This window comes from Anopheles maculipalpis, chromosome 3RL (genome assembly GCF_943734695.1).
Source record: "Anopheles maculipalpis chromosome 3RL, idAnoMacuDA_375_x, whole genome shotgun sequence".
Taxonomy (NCBI): Eukaryota; Metazoa; Arthropoda; class Insecta; order Diptera; family Culicidae; genus Anopheles; species Anopheles maculipalpis.
The window spans coordinates 3,880,493-3,902,844 of NC_064872.1; the positions used below are offsets into that span (position 1 = coordinate 3,880,493).

Sequence of the window (22,352 nt, forward strand, 5' to 3'; positions counted from 1 at the left end):
AAAATTACCAACTTCCAACCCAGGTTAAGGGGGTTGGGCAGGCGGGAGTCGTCTTCGACCTGGTCGCATCCTAACCCCCGAAAATGGGAGCGCTGACACCTTCGCGCGGTAACTTTATCTTCGGGACCGCCCGCCCGCCTCTTCCCTGGACGTAAATGGAAGGTTGGACCCGGGCCCGGGCCCGGAGCATGTGGTCAGACAAAATCAGCCAACAGCCAAACAAACCAAGCTATAACCCTCACCTTTCACAACAAAGATGGCTCAACTAGTAAAGCTGAATGATAGCGCGTGTGTTCGTGTGTTGAGCTTCCCAACTCTCCAACAGACGCCCACCGGCATTGGATGCACAGACACGTCCCAAAAATGCACAAACGTCTATAATGTCCAACGAACATAATTACTGAGACAGGCAAAACAACAAACTATAATAGCTATAACGGCTGATACAATACGAACAATAATACTAATCAAAACGTATAATCTATCTCTCGCTCTCTCTCTCTCTCTCTCTCTCTCTCTTTCTCTCTCTCTTTCTCTCTAGCTGGTCATTCAACTAATCACACATACACACACATACATACTCACTCACACACTTACAAACGCTTACATACACACACGCAATTCTTCCTCTTCCCACTTCAATGCAGCGGTTCGGCGATGCACTTGCACTGTTTGATGCGTTGGATGCGCTTCCGCCGCAGCTGTGGTACGAGCGACGGGCAGCGCAACGTCACCGTCATCCAGGTGAACTTTTTCGGCTTGCAGAAGGCGCACGAGCGAAACGCGGGCCCGGTCAGATCCTCGTCCTCAAAGTCACCGCTCAGGTCCCGGCGATTGCTGTTGCCGCCGCTGCTGCTGGCCGAATAGCTTGCGACGGTGGGTTTGCCGTGCCGCCTGCGCTTCGGCGACTTCGGGATGTAGAACGAGTTGCACTGGCCGTAGCAGAAGCGGTTCATGATCGTCCGGCTCATGCAGCCCTCCTCCCGGATTCGCTGCATCAGCGGTTCCGTCTTGCACCAGTCCTTCTTCAGATACTCCTTGCGCGTGACCAGCAGTGCGTTTTTGCTCGACTTGAGCAGCTTGTCGCCACGGTAGGCGTGCAGATCGGAGAGCAGATCACCACCACCACCACCGGATCCATTATGTGAGACCGGACTGTGCGAGTGCCGGGACCCGTGACCTCCCTGCCGTCGACCGTGGAAATCGAAATCGATCGCTACCTCGGGCGTTTGGTAGAGATCAGCACCATCCTCGGTGACATCCTCGTCTAGGTCGTTCTGCACCAGGTAGCGCTTTTCGTTTTCCCGCGAAGCATTCGCTCGCCGCTCGGCCAGTATCTGTTCCACATGCCGAGTGTTGATGATGTCCAAAATGGAATCGGACAGCTGTATCCGGTGGCCGGATGAATGGACTAGGAGTAGTGATAACAGCACCAGCAGCTTCATCATTGGATTCATCTGAAACGATCACCAACAAAATTGAAGAATTTATTAGCTTAAGCTTGATTGAAGTAAATTAAGAAATTCTTCCACCAGATCTTGAAATCTTTTGATTACAGAATCACAGAATCTTCAAAAAAACGCACTCAAATCCATCATTCCCGGAATAGCGACAACTCAATGAATTACATTTCTTTAAAAGAACAACATAATCACATCCCGTACATCCATTCCACAACCCAAATCTCCGGAGGCGTTGCGGTGCTGGAGACCTCGTAAGCCCTTCGCTTGGTGCACCGTCCTACACACACACACACAAACACCCCAAAAAACCAAGAGAGACATTGTTGTGGCTCGGCACTCAGCACCTACCCACCTTAATGTACACGATCCCAAACGATCCGGCCAGACACTTGAGACCGGCGCCACAAGACTTTTTCCTTCGCTTCGCTCGTGTCCCTCCGTGGGTTGCATCTTCCAAGCATCGAAGGTAATAATGTGCTCCTCGTTCTCTCTCTCTCTCTCTCTTTCTCTCTCTTTCTCTCACTCACTAACTCTATCTCTAGTACGGAGTCAATCCTCTTAGGGCAACCTCGTATGCAACCCAGTCGCCATCCGGCTTAGAAAAGACATTTCGATCCAGGGCGAACCGGCCTGAATTTTTCATGAATGAAAGCTTGGAAAGTGCTCCAGCTGCAGCATGAATGGAGCGCCGGAGACTGCTTTGACTACTTCCACGCCAGGCTACTACTACTACCACTACTACTAATACAACTACCAAGTCACCAAGCCATCAACTATTGCGACAGATGCATGATCGCGCGATCGGATCCGTTCGTCGTCACGCGAGAAATCAGTCCAACAAATCGGCCACAAGTCGTAAAAACTAAATGCTCTCTCCCCTTCTGCTTCTTCTTCTGGACGCGTGGGCCGCATCGTTGCGCATCGGGGGTCTCCCCTTATGCCGGTTCGGGTACGCGCACGAGATACGCGATTCATCCATTTAAAACCGAAATCCCGTTCACCCGCGCGGATGGCCTCCGCGACTTTTTTTTTTTGGTTCCCCCCCCCTTGTGTATGTATTTTTATTTCCCCGTACCTTATTTTCGCTTTGTTTTCGCGCGGGGGCATACATATATGCATGCACACTTTCTTGTTACCCACGTGCGACCCCGGCCACGGTACACGGTGCGTCGGTGTGTCGCCGTAAAGAGGCGCGTGTGCTCGCGCGCGTTAAGAAGCATGCAATGACAACGGCCACACAAAACACTACAACCGGCGCTCGCAGCGCCCCGACTGCCACCCGATGTGTGATGTCAACATGGAGTTAAAACAGCAACGAAGGGAACCTTCGTTCCGTTGTACCGTTTTTGGCACACGCGTGTGTCGCGCCACAGAAGATAAGTGTCGTTTCCCGGCGGATCACTCAAATGCTCCCGGGGTAGATGATGACGGCGACGACGACGGGACATCACGAGAGGTGATCCATCTTGGTGCGGCCATTCATGAGTGAGAATCTTACCGGCGGGCCAGTGCGATCTAACTGCGATGATTTCATAAACGTAACTCAAGCGTTACAAAGTGGATGGACGGATGGATGGATGGATGGATGGATGGATGGATGGAGATCTCTTGATACTGAGATGTGTGTGCAAATACACATCAATACGGTCATATGTTTTATGTCACTGGAGAGGCAGCCTGCCTGCGAAATCTGTACCGGTGTATTGGGATCTTTGCGAGATTGGAAATAAAGCACAGGAAGTCGAGTCGAATTTGATTGGCAAGTTCAACTGCTTTGGTTGTTGGGCATTGGAAGACTTAGGTAGGATTGGTTTTCATTCGTCTACCCTTTATCTAGTAAATTCTGTGTTTAGATTTCAGTTAAAGTCATGATCTTTCCGATTGCACTATTCAACAAACCCAACTAGACTAAGTCTTCAATCAATCCATCCAGTGGATGGATCGACTGATGATGTATAATTTATCTATTCAACTTTTACCACTCTCTTAATAGAGTTGTCAAAACCACACACTAGCCAATACGTTAATCGTAAATTTTTAATACAGCCAACAATAAGCGCTCTAATCCGATCGTTTCTCAGGTCCTCCTTATCTTGTTCTCCATGGGCCTTCATGCGACTAAATTTTGCGACTTCATTCATTGCCGTTCGGCTCTTACATGCTGTGAAAATTGTCACCTCTATGGTCACCCCGTAGCACCAAATTCGTATCCAAAGACACACACACACACCCACCAGAACGTGTATCCCCGTGATCAGGCGGATGATGCGGATCCAAAAGACAAGGTCCACGACACCTTCGGCGGACGAGCCTTATTAGTCACGCGGGCATCAGTTTCACCTACCAGCGACTACGAGATGGAAATCAAGAGCTCATCTGCGTGTGTGTGTGTGTGTCGCTATATGCCACACCTTCGCATCTTCGAGGAAGCTGCTTTCCTTCACGTATCGCGACCACTGGACCACCGGTTTGCGGTGAGGACTCCCCCTCCCCCGCCCCGAAAATGGTGAAATGCGACACCATTAATCTAATGGCGAGCGTCGAATTTTTAATCAGCCATAAAACGCTGACTAACAAATGGACATTGGACCGTGGAGTCACGCGCAGACCTCTCCTGAAATCATCAGCAAACTTCACGCGAAGGTAAACCCAACTTCTTCTGCTACGAATCCATTTCTTGGAGATCGACAGTTACCGCGATTCTGCAAGTGCATAGTGGACCGGACCAGTGCTAGACGTTTGCCGCATAGCGATAGCATTCCCACCGGAGTTTCGAGTTCCCCCACGGGGGTCAGACATCAAAATCAAGCGACTCAGAACAAATGACGGCCCCAAACGGGCCGATACGATCGGGGCGACGATCGTCTCCGGTAAAGGTAAAATATTGAGACATTCGAAACCAGACGCCGCTCGGCAAAGCGGGACGCCGTACAAATAGCCTTCCTGCTCCAATCTGATTTGGCAGCTGACCGGCGGTCCCCCCCATTTGAATTGTGGTGGCGCCGGCAAAAATATGCTGGAGCCACATTAACAGAGCCCGTTAACAGCTCGTCGCCACATTGCTTCCTGGTCTTGGTTAGGAGCTGATAGCGAGCCTTCACCGCCGTTCGCTGTCTCTTTGGACTTTGAAAATTGGAAGCTAGCTGCATTAACTCGCTCTCCAACCGACCTTAAGCGCCGACAACGCCAAATATCGTGGGCCCTTGCAAAACCCACCCCACCCCCAACTCCAACCTCAAAACCAGTATTCATATGTGAATGCCATAATTGTCTTCACCTGAGCATCCGAGCTATCGTGGCCCGCAATCGGGACGTTCCTCCCGGTAAACTGATCCCGGGTATGGATCTTATCGTCATACACAATCGTCGAACCGTCCGCACCATCACACGCCATCCACGCGCCTTAATTACGGACCCGGTACACTCCGTGTCATCCAAAATGGTGCGCATCAGCCCACCAGCGGTACAGAATCGGCGCCCAATTTGGTGGAAACTTCCCATTTCCAGGAAACTGACCGACCAACCCACTGCACATCTCTCTACGAAGAATCGGTATCCAACCATCAGTACCTTTTTTTCTGTTGTTATTTCCTCTTATTCAGAACTCAGAGGAGGATTATTTCGTGCCGTGGAGTGATTGTCACTCCATTTCGGTCAAAATTGCTGAAGCTTCGATGGAAGATTGCCTAGACACTTGCCCAGCGTAAAGTAATTGTGGGATGTGGGAAATGTGCGGTCCGCGTAAAGCGAGTTGTGGTTGTGTCCGCTCTGCTACCTAGCGACGCCTCGGTAGTGGCGGCGACTTATATGGACCGAGAGCGTTTAAGCCGATAGATCTTCTGGTAGATCTTAATCTGCGTTTAGCCTATTGTAAAACCATTATTCGCATCTTGTCGTTCTGGCGATACTAGACGAACTGTTTCGGCGATACCTTCGTGGGCATTGTTTTCGGCGTTTCGTGCGTGCCAAAAATGTAGCGACGCAGAGGAAGTAGCATGTCCATTACTAATTTTACTATTCAGATTTTTGTAAGAATAACTCACAGCTTCCAAGAAGAAATGGTCGGAATAATAAAAAAAGCTAGCTATGTAAGGTTTGATTACTTCTTGTAGGAGAGGACAAGTTTTGTATTGTGTGAGAAACAAACATACTAACTAGAGTAGTATATCAATGAGACAATCCTCAAGCTGTATTTCGTGTACTACTTCCAGAGCCCACCTAAACTGTCTGTGAATTAGATCACGTAGTGAGCTTGTCTACAAACTAAATCTTAGTAAGAGTTACCGGTGAGCCGGAGAGGTAGCTGTATGAGTTCGAATTCAAGCTCACGATTCCTGCAAGATAGCTAGCTTAGGTCCCTAAAACTTGAAACTGGATGAAGTTTCTCGTCCTCGTTCGAATCGTCCATAGCCACCACATCATCACCATGACTCAAGAAATGAGTAATTTTAATATGCGCGATAAATCTGCCACGGAAATCATCACGGTGACGGTGGGGAACGATGCAGATGAGGGCGGATTGATTTTTTAAACCGCAGTTTGGCTCTCATCACAACACTTTATCTGACTCATAAATTTCAACTAAATTTATTGTTTTCCAAATGGCCGCACCTTCCGCGTACCCGCCGCGATCGCGAACGTCACGTACTGGCCAGTTGGATGGCTTGCTGGCGACGGAAAGCCTGCACCCGGGCACCGGTCACAGTCGGGTAATACTAAAAATAAAAATCCGCTCCAGCTAGAACCAATCGCTTGAGTCATGACCTACAATTTGATCGATTGGAAAAGTGCGTTTTCGGCCATCGGTACCAGCGATTCGTTCGATTTGGTCTGCGTCATAACACCTACTGCTGGTAGATTCCACGATCCCGTTCTAGGCAGACATTCGCTGCCGCCTGTCATCATCGTCCATTTTCGATGTAATGGATCTGTTTTGGCGTGGTGTTGCCGATCGCTTTTATGAAGCGATCTTCAAAACTTGGCGCTCGTGCGGTTTGTGCATTATACATTTTATCCCCAGTGCTTTAATTCAAATTATTACAACTCATCGACTATGGCTTCGGCGGCGACGCCGGCGTCTAGACGCGTCTGGATTAACCTTCACGGTAATCAATTTAACTTCAGTTTACTGTACCATAAATATCTTCAAACGTACGGCGCACTGCTTGAGCATCTGTTGATCCGTTGATCGTCATCCATTGGGCCTGTAATCATGGCGATCCTTTTTGATCCAGCCAATGTGAAAGAGCTAGCTTTCAGCATGTGTAATGGCAGATATGATCTTTACCGTCTAATGGCAGGATTAATAAAACGGCTTGTTGATGTGTTTCTTCTCCCTGGGAACATGCACACTGGTCGCCATTTTCGTTGGCACGATCGCGTGTCAGCATGTCATTACCTAGTCGGTGACATTCTGCTAACGAAACAATTAACACCGGTCGGTCACCACACGTAACACTTTTCAATTTTATGTATCAAAAGTATCACGATAAGTAGACGATAAATCTAAACCTAACCTGCCGCCAGCCTGCGGTTGACAACTTGTTTGGACAGTTCTGTACGTGATCGCATCGCGGCATAAAGGATCATCACACTCACATAAACACACACACACACCATCGTGAGAAGGTTCATCTCATTTGCACAAGTTGATGCCCAATCTCAAAGCGCGGCAAATAAATATGTACATTTATGCACCGCTATCTGACTTCGCTGGCTATGCAACGTGGCCGCCATTGTCAGGCACCCATCAAATGGGAACCATTTTGTGTGGCGTGTGTCATTTAGTGTGACACTACAACGGTGAGCGTTATCACGCCATTCGGGCCACTACGCTGGTGCTGCTCCAGGAAATCAAAGCAGATCGTGATTTCCAATATTCAAATCGCAATAAATCACCGACAATCCGCTGAGACAACTGCAAATTACCGTCGCCACCACATCTACAAGTTGGGAGAGGTTCGCCGCCAGGTATTTGCCCTTCCTGGACACGCCAAACCTCTAACAGCGACAAAAAAAAAAAAAACAATCGCAACTCCATAGCTGTGGCCCAATGATCGTGCGGCGGCAAGCGCTTACCACGAATGATGAATTCTTGATAAAGTCTACCGACACCGTACACGACAGCACGAACACGGTTCAAGCGTGTTTGGCCGCAGCAAACATAGGATCACGAGGACACGAATTCGCCGGGCGGAGGGTGGAAAGATCGATAGAAATGAATTTCCATGTGACATTCTTTTAAATCGATTTATGACACCTGCACCACTACTACAATGCAGCACAACAATGCATGATCAAATCGGCGCGTATCCTTCAAATTCCATCCGAGATTCAAGATTAGGTATTGCGATCGTTTCGTGTAGGATCAGATCTTTGCGGGCCGCAGACTAGGCGGGCCTTTTGCCTGTACTAAAATAGTTTTACAACAACACAATACAAAAAAAACGCCTTAAATATCAACCCCATTAATGCCACACGTGTGTGGAAAGCCGTTTTATCGCTCAGTTTCTGTTTCGTCGTTCAAACGAATCTCTAACCGTGCTTGTTGGCAGTTATTACCAGGCAGAAGTTAAGCTATTAGACCTGCTGACACATTGTCAATTTAAGCTGTGGCGCCTCGACGGGCATACCGAAATAGTTAGTGCTTGCACCACTTCTTGACGACACCAGTTTTATGGCTGGCAAGTCTCGCTCGTTCGCTGCATTCCTCCATATGCACAGTGCACAGATCGAGCTGGGCGGGGAATACAGATTAGTAGCAAAACCACAACATGCAGCATATCGTTCCGTTTCAGCTTGAGGCGTGAACTATAATTATCACCCGGCGAGTATCTACGGCCCCTCCGGTGCATGGCGAAGATCCTCGGCTAATCCAGCGATTCTCCCGGTCCCAATCATTCTGATGCGCGAAAATTCCCTAGCCAAACCCAACACACAAGCCACAAAACCGTTCGTTCTCGTTAGCAGCCCGGTAGTTGTTTTTTTGGTGGGAAGATTTTATGATCCTCGCATTCTAGTGCACACACCGATCAACCGGACGTCGTGATGGGTTTCGACGAGACGTTCGCTTTATTTACGCCTATCGTACATACGTCGAGACAGCAACAACTTTGGAGCGCGAAAGAGAGCGCTAGCGAAGGAAAGATTCACCACGGTAGCTGCGGCGTCACGATGAAATGGTTTACTTTAGGTCGGGACTAACCCCGGGCTAACCCCACAAAAAATATAACCCCGAATCCGAAAGAAAAACGTCAACGTAAACAAACAAGATCGCTGCAGTTGGCGTACCAAACAGGTCGCCGCCCCGTATGAGATCAGCTGATCCCAAACGCATTACGACCACGGACTCTTTACGGATTCTTTTTTTTTCCCCACCTCCTTCTGAATTCGGTGTCGCCAACCGGCGGCTTGCCAGCGTGTGCTTATCGGCTACGGAAGACGCGAACGAGCCTCACTTTCCCTGGGCGTCCCATTCGAGGCCTATATTCCTACTCGATCGCGCTCTAATCCTGCCGCCAACGAAACCATTAGGCGGTGGCGAGATCGCGTGATGCCATTGAGTAGGTGTCTCGCTCGGCCGCTCTGCATAAGGCGCGCGTGTGTTGTAAAAGGGGTGCCGGGTAATTACATTACATTTAATTAAAAATCCATCACTTATCTACCAAACCAAATGGACGAAATGGAGATAAAATGCCAATCATAACACACGACCGGTGTGTTCTTAGGACTAAGAAGAAGAAAAAAAGGCGAGTGTCTGTCTGTGACATACTTCCTTTCCACCTTCTTCCACCAATCCACCTGGAACTGGCGGTGGAACTGAAAAGCTTTAAAGCACGTACCCAACATATAAATACACGACGGTTTTCTTTCAGTTTTATCACATTTGAAAGGCTTTTTTTCTGGTTTCTGGAAATGGTAAAAGGGCCGGACATTGGGCCGGAAGTCCTTTTTCCTTTTGTTGGTAGGAGGAATGCCCACTCCGAAGCGCATTCCGATGCGGATCAGCCTGAATAGGGCCGAATCGTTCCGGGAAGACAATCCTACCTACCTGCCCGGAGGGGAAGCATCAAAAACAGAATGGTGTTAAAATTCCCACGCCTGGCTAGCTAACGATTTAATCCTATTTGCTACAAAACTTTTTTGCTACGGGGCGCAAAAGGTTCCGGTATCTTGCTGATCGGAGGAAGCTATCTCAGGTAAGCGTCACCGAGACACGTACTGAGGGTTTTTGTTTTATTGTTTCGAAAAGATCGGAAGGCTGATCCGGATGCGGTGCATATTTATTTTAGAAAACGTGCTTAATAGAGGTTTCCTTAAGATATTCATTTCAGGAGTAAAGCACAACATGTAAAGGAACAAGAAATTGAAATCCTATTATATTCGGAAGATTTGAAATTGAAGATCAATTGTCAAGGATAGGGCATGGTTTACCGTAGTGAGCAAGTGAGTTATGAGCTGTATTCTAGGATAGCTACAACAGAGGAAAGATTCCGATGAACTAGTTCACCTACCGGAGCTCACCCTCATGCGCTATAAGTCGAAGGACTCTTGCGCTTATGGCTGGCTCGGGCGTCCTAGATAACATATGACTATTGCGCTATTTATTCAGCAAACATCGTAAATGATTCCAAATGATAGATCCAGAAGTTCTTTTTAGGTTCCACTTACTTCTGCGATTTAGAAGACTCCAACACGAAATGCACTGTATACTGCTCACTGATACGTCTGCAAGTCCTCTACGTGTAGGTGCCTTGTGCTATAATAACCTGTAACCTGCGCTATAATAATAAAGGATGGAGGATTGCAATCTCTGGCCGAGTTTGCTGGAAACAAATTGGTGACCTAGCTTAACTCTTAGCAGGTCCAGAAGAACAGGAGAGATAGAGAGCCAACATAGAGGTTATGAGACCTACCTAGAAACAGGCATAAATATATTTGAATCAGACCCCATGACGCAACAAATTCATGAGGATTTAGAGTGGCATCTTGCGTAAGAAAGAACTCCTGAACTAACCGGGAGTTGAGAGTTCTTTAGTAACTGATGTTTGCTAGTTACCACGATGCTTCTATAAGGTAGGACTCAACACCTACATCATTGATGAAGAAATTAACGCAACTTACCAACGTCTAGAGATATTTGGTTTCTCTTTTAGTTGCAAATTTAAATAAGTAAATCTTTTATCTGAATCTATCTGAACAAATGAACGTGAGCTACATGGCTCTAGCTGTTAGGAATTTGCAACCAGGATACTATTTCAAGCGGATCTACCAGAAAAAAGCCCTTTTCTACCTGCCATCATCCTAACATAAAACCAAAGCTCCCTATCTCTTGTATATTAGATCCGGTAGCTCATGGGACTTCGATTTTGACAGTTAACTCCAAAGGAAATGGGAAACGATTTTGACAGTTAATCAACAAAGCTTCAAATAAAAACTCAAAAACAAAAAATCCTTCTTACATGATCCATCACCCTCCAAAAGAGCATCCCTTGACAAGCAATCGTACAGATCTAATCAGCAACCAAGACAGAACAGTTTTCCACGTGCCTTACTACAACCTTTAAGATCAGCACAATTCACACACGCTTTGCTGGTGGATTTGTTTTCATCGTTTTCCTCGTCTCAAACGCCGGCCGGCGCACGGTGCAGAACCAATCGACCCCCCTTTTTTCATCCCTCACCCCTTGCAGGCACTTGATTTCCGCATCGTTCCCTTCATTTCCATACCGTTTTATTAATACGCAAAGCGCAACAAGCAGCCAGAGAGAGGGAGAGAAAAGAAACCGACCACAACAACAAATAATTGTATCGAAAATGAAAAATTAATTTCTGATATCATGCTCGTAAATATACTTACAAACACACACACACGCGGAGAGAAAAGGCGGCGCATGCTCGAGTGTTCGCCACACCGCCCCGGCATTGTGTCGTCAGCGGTCGCCGTCGCCAGAGCAAGTCACGCTAAGGTTCCCTGGGTGTTTTTTTTTTGTGTTCGTTTGCTTCCCTTCTTCACCAGGCCAGGTCAGGGCATGGCATCAACCGGGTGCCACAGCAGTGTCCCACCTTCCCTTTTCCATGTATATGTGTGTGTAAATAAATATATATATTTTTTATTCTTCACATTTTTCGCTACGTCGCCGTGATCGCCGGTGGCTGAGCGACGCAAGCAGGCCCCGAGAGATCAAACTCACACACCAGCGCGGAGCAGATCGTGAGGTTCATGATCGTCGATCCCTTACACATTCACTCCCGATCCGACCCACCCATCCCTCCCCCCTTCTCCACATCCCTCACCATGGCGCCAAACGTAAAACTGCCCGCCTGTCGCTATCTTATTTGTCAGTTAACCTTAAATCTTTAGCGCAACAACAACCGCACCGGCCCGACGCCGTGATCATCGTTCGCTCCTCGATCGTTACTAGCGGTGGGACAGACAGTATAAGGGGACAAGGGAGGGGGAGGGAGGGTCGTCGTGCGCCATCACCACACGCAGCTTCCGCCTCTTCTCTATATCTATCTTTGACGACGATGATGATCTGTCCGGCTCTGTCTCGCGACGTCGTCGACGACGACGACGCCAACTAAGCGCCATGATGAGGGGAGCAAAGCACAACCTCCCCTCCCCCCCTCCTACTCCCACTACCCACTTGGGCCGACCGATCGGCAGTGGGCCAAAAATTGAATTGAAAAATCGCACCAGCCGAAACTTGAGCGAGAGCATCTCGGCAGAGCAGATCGCGTGTAAGATCGCGATCGCAAAGGATTCAATGTTGTATGCGCTGCTCATCGCACCATAAAGAACTTGAGAAGAACGTGTGCGTGTGTGTGTGTGTGTGTGAAGCGCCTTGTGGCGCCCGCTTCTTTGGCGACGGGCGAATCGATCGAGAGGATATGGAAACCTTACTCGAGCCACTACTGGCGTCACACCGTTAACACACGTTACAACCAGCGACCAGAGAGCAACAAGACGACCGCGCATCATCATCATGATGATGATGATCATCATCATCATTATCATCCATGCACGCGTCCTTTCCCTGGCTGTTTTTTGGCGTGAGAAAGCGAACGCGACGCAACAACGCAGGATCACGGGCGCGAGGAATTATTAAAACCGGCCAGAACGGCCAGAATACGGTGTATAATCAGAAACAACTTGTTAAGCGCCACCAGAAGCAGAACACCCCTTTCCTTTCTACACTCTGCTGTCTACACGCTTCTTCCTCCTCGCTAAACGTACATGGTCGAGCGATAGAGAACGAGCGAGACATGCGAACGCAACATCGCGCCAGATGCGGCGGCGTTTGCTGCATCGCATCGATCGTGCGCGGTGAAAAATTATTACATGCAACCTTCTCCGACCCTTGGATCACTCTTGACTCCCTTGACTTCGCCGAGGAGGGCGGCGGTTTTTTTTTCTTATTCTTCTACGCCTTCTACATCAGGTAAGGTCTCTGGAGGCACGCAGAAGGAAGAAAGGACGTATTTGCGAATGCGGTGAGGCATTTAAGCGCCACAGACAAACAGACAGACAGACAAAACACAGATCTCGGCAGGGAAAGCAAGCGGAGCAACCGAAAAAACCGACAAAATATCCATTTCGGGGAGGAAAATTGGTTTCCCTTTTTGTGGTTTGTTGTTCGCGAGCGACAGAGAAAATGTCAAACCGATTTACGCACTAAAAACGGACAACCGCGTGCCCTTTAAGGAGTCGAAAAGAAGATGTGATCGTCACTGTCACAGCTAGGCAGCCGTGCTCTAATCGCCTGAAGTCTGAGGTTTCCAATCCGTACCCGAGAGGGGAGGTTACGCATCGCATGTTTGGCACGCGGCCACTGGACTTGCCCCGAAAAAGGCAAAAAGGGCACGTCGTCATCTTCCCGCACAACATACCAGCAAACAAAACCGCAAAAAAAAACGCAACGCAAAAATGTCACGCATGATAGCAAGCGATTTTCATCGTACAACGCCGATCGGTTGCGCGGCGGCAGCTTTTGTTTACCGACGGCTGTTTATTATTACTGGCGGTGACGGTGGCGCCATTTACTAACAAGGTTTTCAGGCGTAAACTTTCAAATTCGTGCCAGTCGTGCAGTTGTGCGATGCGGATGGAAAACTAATCCTTTGTGCTTGTGTCGTGTAATGCGCGAAACATTCGCTGTATTGCAATGTAATTAATTTGGCGTTTGGCGTTTTAGATCAGTTTCTAATTGGAAAAAGGTAGTCGGAATTCTTGAGCAGAAAGTAGGCCAAGATCACGTTCTAGCTCTAGGATTTTTATGGACACAAAGTAGTAGTTTTTGGTGCAACATTGTTATCAGTTAAGGGTGTCATTTGGAGTGAGACTTGCCAAGGACAACAAAGAACATGTTGCAGAAAGTTTCGTCTATATGAGCCGCAATCTGGATTATCAATCGGAAACGGCAAACTAAGTCATGTCCAGGTATTTATCGAACAGATACACAAATCGTCCGATTTGGAGTGTCCTTCATACAACAGGATCGATGTTAAACCTCATCCGGATAACTTGGGATTTGGATTCAGTTCCTGCCAAGTGAATATCGGTGTCTTTGTCGCCTCTTCATCCCAATTATTCAGTAAAATCGACTATTTCTTAAGAATAGTTTCAATAAGAGAACAGATACTCTATGATGGAAGGTCAATCGAGACATGTTCTAGACAGCATACAATAGTTGTCGAACTAATGTAGAACCTTGAACCCAAACTCTTCAAGCTATTACACCAATCTTTTACCAAATACTCACTGTCCACGTGGTCATACATCTGAACAACTTCCTAACGCCATAAAGTACGTCAAAGCTGTCGCAATGTCTGTTCGACTGGGTTGGTCCACTGGTCCATTAACTAGTGTACTGCCAAAATAAACGAACCCGATCGATATCCGATCGGGAAAGGGAAACAACATCCGATACCAGCTGATTTTCTGCTCTTTAAAACGCACACATTGGATCACCTCCAACAGCTTTCCTTCGACCAGCAGCCCTTTCGTAATTTTGCCCGCTCGTTTTAATTAGAAACATATTACACCAGATTGCCGATCCTTCCTTCGATCGTTTCAATAACACACGCACACACACACACGCGCGAGGGCATTTGCATACGGTCGCAACAGAATCGCACATATCAATCACGGCCATTCATTTCGCCGGGATCCATTACGCATTCCGCGTGCCGATGCGACGGAAATCGAAGGTGCCGGAAAATGCGGCACATCCCCGGTGGTGCTAATGTGCGAACACGGTTGAAAGCCGTCCCACATTAGTCCTCCAACCGTCTTCTCGAGTCTTCTCTGCCCCACTGGCGCACAGACAAATGCCACAACCATCGCAATTTATCTCAATTATCTTTTATGGAATTTTAATAACAGTGCAACAATAGTAATGCATCGAATGTGTGTTGTGTGTTTTAAGCGTCGACACTCACCGGTCCTGCCTACGAGGCTAGATCTGATCTGTGTCGCTCCCTCTACTAGTGACTTACTAGTTCGTTTGCTTAACAAAACGATCACCCGAAAGGATGGTCAATGTCAGTACTTTGTTGCACCAAACGAGGCCCAGTATGTCACCTGTCTGTTCCTATTTGCCGATGCACTTCCTTCGCCTGCAATTCTCCAGTGTGTTTGTGTGTACAATGCGTAAATGTTTCATTGAACCTTTCGTCGCGGCAGGGTTCCGAAAACACCACGGTTCCCTGCCTGCCTGCCTTGCAAAAATTCGCCGCTCATTCCATAGGCGCACATTCTTCGCATACCTGAGCAGAACTTCGCGTAAGCAGATGCGCGTGATCGTATCCGAATCGTGTTGGCTGATGATGGCTGCTTTTCATCACCTCCAGACTATCCTGGCGGGGGTAATCAACGTCTTCTGCAGAAGAGGGATACACGCGTACGTTTGACCTATAAATAACTAACCGGTTCATTGTTGAACTGGCTTCCGATTACGAACTCCGTACGGTATGAATCAACGGGTTCATCGGAGTGAATTCTTTGCCGAGCGTTACCATGGCACCGTAGTATTCCGTCTTGCTAGTGATCGATAATGGGTTTCGCTGTGATGATCGATTGATCGATTGACGTGAAAATTTATGGCACCTTTGGAGGCACTTCACTCGCCAGTGCTACCCACGCAAACACCGTTATCCTGCGGTGTTATCATTCCTGCCTGTTTCGGTTGCTTCGATGAGCGCACAGAGTCCGAAATAAAACAATACCCCGAACGACGCATCTGTCATTCCAACCTTCCAACGTGCGTCATAAGGTATCTCCTGGGTCCAGGTGAATCGTTTTGGTTGTACGAACACGCTTAAAAGTATTCCCCACCACCAAAACAAATTGATCAACCACCCGTCCGTCGACTGTTCGCGCGATATAAATCATCCAAAAAATTTCAAAACCAATTAATGTCCGTACTACCGACGAAAGTTGAATAACAAAAGGTCTGCTAGGGATGCGTGACGCACATCTGAGCTTCCGTCTAGCATGTTCAGCACTTCTAATAGTACTACTACATCTACTACTTCTGCCGCTGATCCGGAAGGAAAGGATAGAATGTAAACAAGAGGTTAATTTTCGTCCGCGAGATTTCGGCAAAAAGGGATAATTGGCTCAATTATGATCTGTCAATATTATGCCAACTAACACCCCTTGCTGCAACCACTTAATGTGTGTTGTCCAGTATGTGCGTGTGTGTGTGTGTGTGTGTGTCTGTGATGTAAACATCTCGTGCAATCTATTCGTGCGAGGTGCTATAAAACCGTAAGCACCCACCCCGATCGTTTCGAGGAAGTTGGCCCGACCGGGGGTCTGCCTAATGTCGCCAATCCTCCAATAAATCAACGTTCGAGTTTGAATGGTTTGATGAAGACTTGTTTCAAGATTTATGAAGCCATACTTAGGAAGTCACCCTGCCGTAAAGCGTATCTTTATTGTTTTTATCCCATGGTGGAGAATGGTGTGGCATGACGAAAATGCAAGAAACCCGTGTTGAGTTAATCCATCCTAAAATGACAGGCCCACGATCGTGCGCGGGCTATCGCGACAACTCAATTTGCACTAATCCTTGTCTGGCTAAATTTTACAAATCCAATTAACGGCACGCTTGTCATCTCGGTCGCAGTAGGATCTGTGCATCGGACATTATTTGCCATTTTGAAAATATTGAATACACAAGCCGGCAGGATGCAGAATTTATCTCAATCGAACGTTGAAAAACAAAACCTCGGCTAAACGAGTGCCTCCCGACACTGGGCGCACTCATTAGCAAACCAGAACCGAACCGAAAGGGTCATAAAATTTTAAATTAGACCATCGACCATCCCCAAGCAATGGGCGGCCAAGTAGTTTCAAGTGAGATATGTAGTTCAAGGTTTCGTGTTTTTGGTGGAAACAGTTTGGAGACCTGTGCCAAGTTACCCCAAATAGCTGTTATTTATGGCAAAGAGGATTTAATGCGAAAGAAACTTCAAAACTAGATGGCATCTATTGTAACGTTGGAGAGCGTTAGAGGTATTGCAGCTCACGACATCATTGAGAAACCTCATCCTGGAGAAAGCTAGTGATTAAGCTAGTGATGTATCCAGAATTTATCTCCTCTAGTTGACGAGTGCTTTGTAATGAAAACCAAAACCCTTCTTGAAGAAATCAAAAACCCCAATGTCAAATTCCTTCAACGATCTCGTCGCCGAAATTGCTCATCCCAACATTCGAGGATCCCAACCAAAGCTATCTTACGATCAACTTTACCATATACGCAACTCCCAACCAAAAGCCACTAAGTGCAACCGTGCAAAAACGTTGCCACCGTTCCACCGACCCGCGCAAACTGAAATAGGCCACTCGGCAATCGGCATCAAATCGACGGCTCGCCGATCTCCCAATGCTAATGACACTGCGCGCAACGATGTAGGTTTGATTGCATCCGATTTCGCACTCGACTCAAATTACCCGCAACGCCTTCTCCGGCCCCATACTGCTTTAATGGATAATTAAACACCTTATCCGGCAAGCTCCACGAAGGGTCGGGGGTGCAAACAACCGCAACGCAGGCATCAGGAGGTGCCGGCCGCCCCAAAGGTTCCAACCTACACGGGACGGGTACGTACGTTCATTGACAGATCTGTGCTTCGATTGTTTCGTGCGCACTCCGTATCTCTGAGGATGCAATTTAACACCCCCGGGAAAAATCACTCAAAGCGAAGCGGCTTCCAGGTGTCCGGAAGTTCGCCCTGCGTGTGGTGAGACGCGTGATGAGTCGCCGACCGCAAGGAAAAAAACCGCTTCGCGGTCAGTAATGTCCATCGACGTCCAAGGTAGATTAATTACGGATTGCCTTCGATCTTGCCACTTCTCCCGAGCCGATTTGCAGGGAAAGGGTTGCGAGGGCTCGAAAGGTGTATCTCAGGAACTCAGAGAGCTCGAGGAAGAAAACAAAAAATTATGGACGGACACAGTGACGCTAGTTCTGCCAATAGTTCTTGCAAACTTTTCCTCTCCCGTTCGCTTTCTTGAACTAGCGGACGTTCTTCCGGATGCTTTCTTCTACATCCGCTTCATTGAAGCCATCGCCCTGATGACTGATTGCATTGTTTTGCTGGCAGCGGTTCGAGTAATTTGTAATTTATCATACCGAAACTCGGGCCAAAACTTAACAAGTCGGCTAAGAGTTGGAGGCGCGTGTTTGTGCGCGGAGAGAAAAGCCACCAATCATTCCGTGGTGGATCCGTTTCCATGTGGACCATCGCGTGGAACGCTGCTAGCCTTGGTGGCCATAAATCATGCTGCGAAGCTCTTAAAACCCGACGGTCCCGACACAAGTCAAACTAAATAATTGCAACCTCTCGCGGTCGCCGACGACGCTTTGGGAGAATGGAGCGAATGCAACCGATCAGCTGACTCCGATCGCTGAGCTTAGCAGGACTTCCCAAAAGGGGGTTTTTAGTTTGCAGGCGAGATAGAATGTCCTCCGCGTGAAGCATTCAAGTCTAGACCTTGATGCCGATGTCGGCTTCGACCCATCAAAAATCATTCAAGTTAGCAATGAAATGAAAAGCAATGGCAAGACGCCTTTCGCGGTTACTAGATCTTAAAACGTTTAACCATACTGAATTTGTTACTGAAAGCTGAAGATAGCTTAACGTTTAAATTCTGAATACCAATGCTACTAGATCATGGAATCAATAGCATTTGCCTGCAAAAACGGTTAGCTTACACTTCCCTTCAAGTCAGCTTAAAGTCGAAATACAATCAATATGAGTGACTTACGCCCTGCAATAATATTTTGTAACGCCTAATGCGTAAAATAAATATCGCCATGCACACACACACATACACACAAGTGGAAAAGAAAAACAAACTGCATCTCCAAACTGCAGCGAAAAAATTCTCAGGATTCCTTTACACAGGACACACAAACAAAAAAACTACATTCCTCAAAAACACATTGCAGAAAAGTTTCCAATTTTTTTGTTCTCTCACTTGTACATACCGGCCGGCGCTCCAGGTTTTCAAGGTTTTCGCGCTCAGCCGACACACACGCTCGATCTAACTTTGGTCGTTTATTTTGCACCGGACCCCGAACATCCGCCAAGAAAAACAACCTTCCGCGTCCCGTACGCTCCAAGCCCCAGGACTGCGCGGGACCGGTGCAGCATCCAGTGCGTCCTTGCCATTGCAAAAAGTGTCGTTTCGACCGTATAATTTTAAGATCACACTTTGGGATGTGTGCAGTTTGTTTTCCTGCTGCCGAGGAGGAGAACGATTTTATTGCAATTTTATTTCATTTTCCACCGTGGACCGAGGACACACACGACGACGCCGCGCCACCGACAAACAGTCAATATGTTGTTGTTCTAGGACTCTTCTTTTTTTTTTTGCAGAGCCCATTGAATAATCATATTTGTTATCGCGATAAAGACCTTGAGCGTGTTTGTGCGCTAGCTTTGTCTTTGTTACGGGAGTTAGCAGATAAAGGAGTTTTCTTGCTACGCGGTTAGCGCGCATAGCTAACTACCGATGAGGAATTCTTATCGCTGGCAGAGAAAAGTGTTTTTTACCGGTGCCAGGACGGCGTCATTTACTTTTCCATTCCAGCGCGATGAAGTCACTCACCCGGCAACAGCGACTGAGGAATTAGTGGATAGCGTCCAAAACAAATTTAAAACTAAGTAGGAATTTAAGAAATTTGGAATCCTGTCAATGAAACAATTGCAATCGTAATATTGAAATCCTTGCCAAGAATTTATTTAATTCTTCGCCAAAATATTTTACCAACAATTCCATCTCACACACATGCGGATGATTACTCATCGCGTTCTCCTCTTAGGGACGCCTGTAAACGTACCTCATCCATCAAAAAACGTTGGAGGAACCGTTTCGATTAACCACACCACACACACACACACACACACAAAATAGCAGTGAAGAAAACCGATTGAGTCGAGCAAAAAAAAAAAAAGCCCCCCGAACGAAGACCACAACTCTCGACGGGTCCTGCTGGCGCTGCTGTTCGAGTGCGTTACGACGCCGATTGCAGTGATGGGCCTGGCGTCTAGCGCCACTACTACACAACCATTCGAGACCAGCCTCTCGAAAACCCATCCACTACTAACCTGCGCGGCTTTTCGGCGTGTATCGGCGGAAAAAAAACATCTTCTACCGTCCCACAGACGGACGGCTATAGGCGATGATCGTCTCGATGGGTCTCCCGACTGTAGTGTGGTCTGTTGCCCTTAAGCCTCCCACCCATGCTGATGACGATTCGGTCCGTAAACCGGAAGGAATTACCATCGTTGGGATGCTGGTACTGGCGTTTAGTAATGTTATTACTGCCGCGGTGATGATGATGATGTTGAGACAAACTGACGAAGCGTTACTATGATTAATGGTTTATTGTGTACCGAGAACCCGTACTATTCCATATTCGGATGGAAAATCTATTTCCTCCTACATCTCTACCATGCCATATAACCTGTACCAGATTGCTGGTTCAATTATAGCGAAGGGAATTGTTACGAAATTTTCCAATGCAACGAATGATCGTCGATCGTCGACAAACCGAAAAGGGTGCATGGGCAGCTTATAGCTATAGCTTGTGGGAGGAAAAACTCACACACATGTTTTCTTTTGCACATTTATGGGGTGATAGTGATATATTGGTGGGCAAGTTAAGTAGATCAATTGCTCTAAAATTGCTATAAATTAAGAGACATTATGGTTTAGAAGGTATTGAGTAAGAATGCAGAATTTTTAATACGATTTTTTAACGATAGTGTTTACTGTCTTTACATTATTTTAAGTAAATTGTGTTAAAGCAGTTAGTTTCCTCACAATTTTTTACCCTAAATTTTTCGCTTCTAGTTCCAAACAATTTTTCACATTTTTCTTTTAGTCCTTTTCTCTTTGTTTACGACCGATTTTATTAATGGGTTTTGTAGTTTTGTTGAAACCAACTTTCATATAGATAGCCGTCTCGTCAAACTGTCAAAGTAATTAAAAATTAGAGCATATTTATTAAAAGTTTGCTATGCTATGCTATGTATTGTTATGTTTTGCTGAAATTTTCTCACGAAGTGTTTAGCTGTATTTGCGTGTTTCCATACTTTTTTATGACTTGTTTTAAATTTTGTTTAAAAGTAATATCAATTTTTAAAACTCATCATCTTATTGTTTAACCATCCATCGACTAATCAATGAGCTAGAATTTTCTGTTTCAAAAAATATTTTTTCAAAAGCTGTAATTTAAATAATTATATTGTGGAGATTCCATCGATGGAAAATTTCCCTTTTCGCAATAATAAACGTGACATAAACGAAAACGCATCTGTTCATTCAAATAAACTATATGTTCCACCCGAGATCATAAAATACATATCAAAAAGCAAACAACAAATGTGTTAATCGTGTGCAATTAAGCCTGTTAATTCGCACATGCAACAAATCAGCAGACTTCCTCCGTTGATTCAGCCACGTTTTCCGGCATGGGAAAAGAATGCCGTGCTCGCTCATTTGCTACACTTTTACAAATTACTCTCATTGCTTTTTTGCCAACTTCTACTATAACAGCTACTACACTTATTACTACTAATGCCGCTACCACTTACCTTGAACGTTCCGTTCAACGTAGCCAAACGCCAAACAACTGATGATAAAAAAAAGTCTGTAAACGTTCCCCACGCGTCGTCTAGTGCGAGGTGCTGAGCTGCACTGAGGGGTGCGTCACCGAGATGGGAAACGAAATATTTCTAGCGGTGAGTAGGTGATGATGCTCCGGCCAGCCGAGTGTCGAGGGAATGAAGATGGAAGCACAAATCACCACAATTGCATCACTCCGATGGCGTCAACGTGGGAAAATCTCATCAACGAGCTCGTTTTCCCCCCTTTTTTTCGGGTCGATCGGCAATCGGACACTACCAGCGAAAGGACACACGCAACAGCACGTCGAATAAATATCCAGCTACTGATCTAGCTTTTTAACACACAATCACACTAACGGCTCACTCACGGATAACAAAATCGATCAGACGATCGATCGATCGCTTGTTCGCAATTTTTACACTAAAAACTCCCTCCCCCTGTCGGCTGCTTCGGTTTATTTATATTGCTACCATATAAATCATCAAACAACGCACGCACTTGATCGTCATGGAACGCTTTTCCGCCAGTAATTCGATTGATCGGGACTGGAAAATGACGCCCGGGTCGTGGACGATTTTTTTCCACCGATAAGCGGGAGAGAATATAACCACAAAAACACACACACAAACGCACAAGTAACACTGTTGAGTATTTTGGCACCTTTTCACGAACTCAACATCGCTCACTAAACGCGCTTAGTGTGAAGCTAGTAAGCGCTAGCACACTAGATTTATTTTGAA

At 46.8% G+C, this 22,352-nt stretch overlaps 2 protein-coding genes across 3 annotated transcripts in view; both read right to left on the reverse strand.

Moving 5' to 3' along the window:
- Positions 1–22,352, reverse strand: part of LOC126563828 (nuclear pore complex protein Nup154) — a 505,032-nt gene that overhangs the window by 412,378 nt on the left and 70,302 nt on the right. The gene's annotated exons all lie outside the window — the stretch shown is intronic.
- Positions 633–21,665, reverse strand: LOC126565223 (gremlin-1-like). The gene is made up of 2 exons (XM_050222380.1): positions 21,579–21,665; positions 633–1,457 (listed from the first exon to the last, which is right to left on the reverse strand). Exon 2 carries the CDS (start codon positions 1,455–1,457, stop codon positions 639–641), a length of 819 nt encoding a protein of 272 aa, XP_050078337.1. The 5' UTR covers positions 21,579–21,665; the 3' UTR covers positions 633–638.